The sequence below is a fragment of the Nyctibius grandis genome, chromosome 6 (assembly GCF_013368605.1).
Source record: "Nyctibius grandis isolate bNycGra1 chromosome 6, bNycGra1.pri, whole genome shotgun sequence".
Classification (NCBI taxonomy): domain Eukaryota; kingdom Metazoa; phylum Chordata; class Aves; order Nyctibiiformes; family Nyctibiidae; genus Nyctibius; species Nyctibius grandis.
This window is the reverse complement of record NC_090663.1, coordinates 28642621-28650218: the sequence shown is the minus strand read 5'-3', so window position 1 is coordinate 28650218 and position 7598 is coordinate 28642621. Positions and strand designations below refer to the sequence as shown.

The 7598-nt window shown below is 44.0% G+C and overlaps 1 protein-coding gene across 5 annotated transcripts in view; it reads left to right on the top strand.

Annotated features, from left to right (window-relative positions):
• Window positions 1-526: 526 nt before the first annotated feature.
• The window catches only part of ATP8A1 (ATPase phospholipid transporting 8A1), a 127905-nt gene continuing 120833 nt past the window's right edge, over window positions 527-7598 (top strand). For all 5 annotated transcript variants that reach the window (XM_068402607.1, XM_068402608.1, XM_068402604.1 and 2 more), the window contains exon 1: window positions 527-602. In XM_068402607.1, coding sequence (XP_068258708.1) covers window positions 554-602 — 49 coding nt within the window. In that variant the 5' untranslated portion in view covers window positions 527-553. The remainder of the gene's footprint in view (window positions 603-7598) is intronic.

Sequence of the window (7598 nt, the reverse complement as noted above, 5' to 3'; positions counted from 1 at the left end):
GCCCGCCCCGGCTGCCAGGAAGGGGGCACCGGCCGGTCCTTCCCCGGGGCTCCCCCCGCCCGCCCCTACTGCTGGGCAGCGGCCCAGGGCTCGGCGCGTTCCATTCCCCTCGCGTCATGGGGGGGGGGCCGCGTGGTGTGTGTACATCAGAAACCCTTCGCTCGCTCCAGAAGCGGGACCGAAACCTCCCGTAGTGCCGGTGCCCGATTAGACGCAGCGGCCCGGCAAGAATGAGCCCGCTGATGCGGGAGACGGTGACGGGACGCCGCGGGAAGAGGAGGCGGGGGGGGAGGCGGAGTTGGTAGGTTCCGGAGGGGGCCGGCGGGCGCGGAGCGCTGGCGCCCCGGCTGTCAGTTCGGCGCGGCGGCGCGAGCGGAGGGAGGCGTAGCTGGGGCGCGAGCCTGTGCCTCGCGCTGCCGGCAGAGTCGCCGCCGCCGGGACCCGCCGCCGCCTTCGCCCGGGCGTCGCTGCGGCGCGGGGCGCGCTCCGGCGTGCGGCAGGTGCAGGGCGCGCGGGCGGAGGCGGCCGCGCCACCGCCCCCAGCCCAGCGGCGATGCCGGCGGTGCAGAAAACGGTGTCCGAGATCCGCTCCCGCGCAGAGGGTAAGTGCCGCCCGGCGCCCGCCTCTCCCCGGCCGCAGGGAGGGACGGGGAACCCAGCCGGCGCTCCGCGACCCTCCGGCGCAGAGCCGCGGCGGGGTCTGCGCCGCCGGGCCGGGAGGGGGCGGCGGGAAGACGAGGCGGCGGGAGTCAGTGTCGCGCCGGCTGCTGCAACGCCGCCCGCCGCGCCGCCCCTCACCGCGGCCTCGGGCCGCGCCACGCCCGCCGCCCGGCCCCGGAGGGGTAGGGGGGAGGTCTCTGCGTCGCCCCTTCTCCCCCCGCCGCGCACCTGAGCGCGGGTCGGGGCCGCCCCCCATAGCCCAGGCTGCTGCGGCGGCGGGCGCTGGCCGCGGCCGGGCATCGGCCGCAGCGCAGGGGCGTTAGCGGTGGGGGGGGCTGTTCTCCGGGCGGTCCCGTACTGATGGCTCTCCGTTGTCTGCCGGGCGCGGTGAGCCCCCGGGCAGCGGTTCGCGCCTCAGCGCTGGCAGCGTTTCGGGGCGAGCGGTTGTTTTCCTTTCCCCGGTGTGTGTGGCTGCACGGCCCGCCGGCCCCGAGCGGCGGCGGGGAGAGGCAGCGGTGGCTCATGGCGCAGGATATTGGGCCTGGGGTATTCGTCCTGGGAGGGAGTCGGCGTACCTGTGGTCTGTAGTGTGTGAGTGTACACCGATCGTCGGGGATAAACGTTTCTGATACAGGGAACGCGCCTGAAAGCTTCAGACAGTGCTGATGCTTCATGCCTAACTAAGGGTTAGGATTGCTTGCCTTCAGGTAACAACGTGTCAAGAACTGCCTTGTACAAAGAATCACTGCGGTGAAATTATCTTAATATAATATTTATTGCATGCAAAATTAAGATTTGAAATCACTAATACCAAAGCAGCAGTGTATTGGGACAGCTCATGATTTTCAGTTGCTGTAGGTAATGGTGGCAACATCACTTTAATGATGCAGGTATGCAGGTTTTAGCCCTTTGTCCGAACGTTTCTGCACTTAAACAATTACATCAAGTTGATTATTTTTTGGTTTTGTTTGGCTATATAAGGAGGTAGAAGCTTTCTCCCTATATCTTTCTTCCTTCTTCCAAACAAAGGGTTGTTGTTTTTTGTTTGTTTTTTGTGTTTTGGGGTTTTTTTTTGGTGCTGGGAAGAGCATGAAGAAAGACAGATTGGAAGTAGGCTGTTATCTTGGTGTTCTTTTCTGTTTTTCCCATGTTACATGCTGCCTTCTCCCAAAAGTAGGTTTGCAGGAGGTCTGGCTCTGCCTCTACCTAGGAAATATTAGCTAGCCAAGAAATAGAAGAATGCATCTTTCTAAGAAAGGAAAAAGGTACATCCTTCCGCTTGAAATGTATTTACAAACAGAGCAGCCCCACAGTGATTAGTAGATGCATATAGTGGTGCTAGTTAAATGTCCAAATTTTCAGTGCTTAATTTCAGTTCTTGTCTAGACATTCTTTTCCAGACAGGTGGTTTTTCACTGCAAGCTTAGCACAAATAAATTGGGAAAATTGATGCTGACTTTAAAATGATGTAATTACAGGAATCTTAACAGTTATTAAATGAACAAATGGGGTGTTCCCTAAAGGAAAATGTCTATCTAAGATGTGCAGATGCAGTAAGAGGGGAAAAAAAAAGTCCAACTTATTTGAATAGTGTTCAAGATTGGATGACTGTAAAACAGTTGAATACAGGGTTTAAGAGGCCTGAAGAGGACTCAAATATGAAACTTCTTCTAAGAAACTTAATTTTTGGAAAATTATGTGATAGTTTTCCATCATAGCAGTGGAGTTATTGACTCATACTATACTATATGTAGAATTACTCAAGAATAATTTAAAAACTGTTACTGTTTCCTTACTTAGATTAATGTGACACTTAGTAGTTCATTTATTTACATTCAGATCAATTTATTTATAGTCAGTTCATTCACAGTGAAACCAAATGGTTTCTAAAGAGTAAGTAAATGTTACTATTTTCTAAAAAAGAGAATTCCAAAGTTCTGCAGTGTGGATCTCATCGCTGGCATTTGACAGGGGCATAAAAGAACTGTAAAGCTCTAGCTCTGGCCATCACAGGGGGCTCTGAGGTAAGCACTGTGCAAAGTTATAAGGCTGCCTTCAGAGACCTCTACCAAAGTCTTACCTACAGTGCAGAGTAGGAAATTCTTGTTATTGGCAGGTGTGTTCTTTGGAAGTCTCTGGTAATACTGTAATCACAAACAGCAGCTTCCGTAAGTTCAGTTATGGAATGGAGCATTCCTTAGAGTAGCCTAAGACTTGCGGGGATCTGATACACAAGCTTAATATTACTTCCCTCATACTAGAAATCTTGTACTGTATCTATGGGGTTAAAACCTCATTTTTCTCTCCTGTCACTGCAGCAACTAATTTCTGCTTCAGAGACCTTCAGAGATCATGAGCTACCTTATCAGGCTGGACTGTCTTGACATAGTCTTGGAACTAAACCTGCTCTGACATGAAGAGATAGGAATACTTTCATTAGAGAAAAACAACTGTGTGCTCAGATGAAATAAACTAAGTCAGAACTATCAGAACAATGCACACATGTCTCATTCCCAAGAACTGGTCAACAGTTGCACAGAAGAATTGATGCTACAGTCTATAAATTATTATAAAATAAAAATTGTGAGTGTTTTAATGTCTGTATGACGATGTTACCTGCATAGAGAAAAGAATTTGGTTATAAAGGAACTACTATTTTTGTAGCACACTCTTCCAAACCTCTGCAGGTTCTTATGCTCTTCATGGCTGATGGAAGATAACCAGGCACACTTATAACCTTTTTTTTTTAAATAGATTTTTATGCCTGTCATCCCTGTTGCAAAGAAGAACACCTGCAGTTCAGCGTAAGCCTAGGAAACGCTGCAGTTCTAAAGTGGTGTGTGTATCAATAAAGTCTCACTCAAGGCATGGATGATCTGGCCTTCCTAAATGAACTTAGGAAATTGCTGCATGTGCCTTCACCACCAGTAACCTTAATTGGGAATTGTACCTGGGCTTCAGACATTTGGTGCTGTGGAAATAGCATCAGTGTCATGTATTCTGCAGTTGCAAAACACGTGGGGAATCTTTGAGTAGTGTAGGCTACATCTAGCTTTATTACATACAGTAATTAACTATGGTTATTTTAGCTATATGTAGCCGCACAGTTAATATATGCATCTATTAAATAATATGAAATGGAATCATTCAGAGCATTTTATTTCTTTTGAGAGACTCTGGGAGAGTGGAATTATGGTTGGCAGTTTTTACTAGGGTTCTCTGAAGATTGAAGCATTAATGCTTTTCCTCTGTGTAGTGGTGGAGTTCAGTGAACTGTATTAGGTTGTCAAGAAGGGTAGAAATTTGAGGTGCCATGGTGCTGCCTACCAACAACAGCAGGTAATAACTAGTTCTTCATATTAGTGGAAGTAAATGCCTGTATGAAAACTAGCTGAAGCTGAACTTGTGCAAGATGAGATGACTTTCATATGAAGAGGGAAAGTGGTTTGAAATTCCGTAGGAGTCATCAGATTGTCTTCAGCAGACAGTCTGTTTTTGTAACACCTTAGATGTTTCTACTCATAGACTATAGGACTATATAGCATTTTACCAAATGTAGTGCTCATTATAGTCACTTGTGTCTGGGTTTTTTTTCTGCCAAGTCTGTTTTGCAGACTCTGTTGAGATCCCAGTGCTTCACAATGGGAAGAAACTTGGCCTAGCTCTAGTGCAGGCTTAGCCATCTCAGCAGTACCAGCAGGTTCGAGCAGGTCACTGCAATTCCCTTCTGTGCTCTGACTCCTCAAAAGGACAGACGGATGGGTCAGGCTCCTAGTGCCTGTTCTGTCACCAAAAGTCTATCATAACATTATGACAAATAACTGAAGGCACATTCTTTTTCATAATGATACCCTTTTCGAACTGTGCTGCGTTCTTCGGGAATATGAGCTAGCAGAGTTACTCCTGTAAGAGGTTCTTGGCTACAGCTCCAGCTTTCAAAGCTTTTGAATGCTGTACTTTGAGAGTAAAAAAGAAATTTTTAATGATAAATGGAAGTGAATTAAAATCCTTCTGGTGATTTGAGTGAGGGTTTTCTTTCCCTCTCTTTCTTTTCATGTTACAATCTGTATTTACCTTTGTCCATTTCTTGTAATGAAAATGAGATTGGTTTAAGGAATGAAAGCTGAAACTGTTAAACTACTCTACCTAAAGAAAAATGTGGATATATGGAAAATATTTCGACAATGTTTACTCTTTAGAATTTGTTGTCGTTTTACTAATTTAGAAACTTTGTTACCAAAACTGGTTTAGGAAGAGTTCCTGCAAATATTGTGTGTTGAAACTGAGTTGCTTCTTCCAAATTTATTCTTGGAAGCAAAATATGGTCTTCAATGGGTTCTCTTGTTGGAGAAAGCTCAAGTTGGTTGTTTGCGGGCTTTTTTTGTTTGTTACATTGGTTAGTTATTTATTTGGGCTTTGTTGTTGTTGAAGATGTTACTTTTGCTGGCAAAACTGAAAATGTATATTCTATGCACAATACACATTTTGCTGTGAATTTTTTTTTTCAGGTACAGCTTGTACCCTGGGAAGTAACTACCCAGTCTCTAGATTTTCAGAATTCATAGCAATTCTATTTCCAATTTCTTCTTGCCTTTTCCCACTCTTGCATATAATTTACTTCCGTTCATTAATTTTGAACAGATGGAAGGAAATCCTGAACCAAAACCTCAGTTATTTATTGAGTGACTTTGAATGAAATTTGAGCTGTAGAGCAACAGATTATGCACATTCTAGTTCATGCAACAGCTTTGCAAATGAACTTTTTGATCAGGGTAATAGTGGCATTCCTCAGACGCTGAGGGACATTTTTTATTGCTTTTGGCCCTGTAGTGACGTAAGATAATCAAAAAATCAAAATATATTATCAGAAAGAGTGATTCTGAATATTAAGAGGAACTTAGTTTTGAAACTTGCTATTTCTGCATAGTAAATTGTCAGAGTAGTATGACGTGTTGGCATTTCCTATTATTCTTTTTAAAGTGCTGAATTACAACTTTTTTCAAGTCAGATGCTTTTCTGTCAGTAGGGGCATATAAAAGTGTATGTCATAGAATCTTTTTGATAATTCAGCTGTGGTTAAATATCACCTCAACTCTGGTTACATACCAGCAGTTGTGCAAGCCATAGCAGAAGAAGAAAAGTCTTGAAATACATTCGTTCTTTCTGAATGGCAGGTCTTACTAGTACAGCATCACAGTTTCTGTCTGAAATGTGATAATTGCTGGTTTTTACTCTTGCTAATTATAAGACTTCAAAATTATTATTAAGAGGTACTTCAGAATTTGCTGTGACCTTAAATTATTGTGGCCTTTAGGCCAAAAAGAGTGATGCTACTTTTAACTTTAAGCGCTGGAACAGTGTTTTTCTGATAGCTTAGTGCAATGAACAAACAAAAAGTGAGTTAGGTGAATATCAGTTTAATACCTGTAACATAGCAACAACTACACTTTTTTAAAAAAAAAGATATTAGAACAATTGCTTCGTCTTAAGTTCTTACTTTTATTCTTCACACTGATTTTTCGTAATCAGCATTTTTTAACGGCTGATGCCTTGCTATTGTCTAATATGTTGGGGTTTTTTTAATTCTTCTGTCTGGATTCTGTACTTCAGGATTTTGTATTTTTTTTCTATGCCAATGTTCTGAATGTTTGGGTCAATGTTCTCCTGTTGGCTTGGAACCTTTCAGTGGGTTACAGAAGGGCAACCAACTCTTTCTTATTCTTGCTGTGTGTTAAACACATCCTTTTCAAACAAACCTTTATCAAAAGTGTAGCTACTTTCACCAAGAGATGGTCTAGTGAAATTTCCCTTCTATTCTTAAGTACGGATGTGCTTTGTTTGTTCTTGCAGTTACTTGTAGACAATATTTTTATGACACGCCGGCCTCTGCTTATTCGATGAATAGGCTGAGTTCGTACAAATTGGTTTGATGCCAATGGATCCTCGCTTCTGGAGGAAGAAATATAGCACTTAGGTTTTTGCAAAGTTGTGAGCTTTTACATAGACCTGCTGCACTGAAGTGTGAGGTGAGTCAGAAGTTAAGCTCTAGCTTATAGTTTGAGTTTTTAAAATTTCACAGAAAGGCAGCTCTTAAAAATTGGGGGGTGATGTAATGCAGTTAGGCTCAGGTTTGTGAGTGTAGTTTGATAGATGTCCTGCTTCATATTTGAAAGTGAATAGTTGAAATTATATGTGTCTTAGACGTGATTTCCTGTAAGATGCCAGATTGCATCAGGGATTGTCATAAGGGGACAAATCTTCAGCCTTTATTTCTGTGCTCTTGACTGTAGATTGGTAGGCATTTCAAATGAACATATGAACTACCATAACTTTAACATCCTTCCTTGTTGAAAAGCATATCTCTCTTTAATTTTAGTTCCTGACATTATTTGGGCCATTTGAGTACCAAACAGTTGTTGTCAAATTCTTTACTCACCTTTCATAAATAAAATGTAGTGAACATTTCCTTGCAGGTGGTATTTGAAAAAATGACTATAATTAAATAAAGCTTTTGATGATTTAGTCTGTTTATGCTAGATGAGTGTGGGCGAGATGTGGCAGAAATTGGAAATGCTTTATGATCGCTTTCTGAAGATGCAGCACACAAACCAACCCTGGGAATGCGGTAGATGATTTTTAGTTGTGATTCTAGTGAATGCATCATGTGGGAAAACCCCCAATCACGATCCAGGTGGTAGCTATGAACACACAGTCCTGTATCTGACATCAGTGGAAAATTTCACTTACAAAATGTAATATATTGACTTTAAAAACAAAATAAAACTGTGGTAGGGTAGGCCTGTCCCACACTCAGACCGGGGTGGTGTAGTGTCCCTGAAGACATCTGGCATGCTGAGAGCCCAGAAACGGTGCCTGAGCTCTGACTTGCCTTGGAGCTGTGCAGCAGAGAGTTCTCTGACCTCGGGCAGTACTGAAAA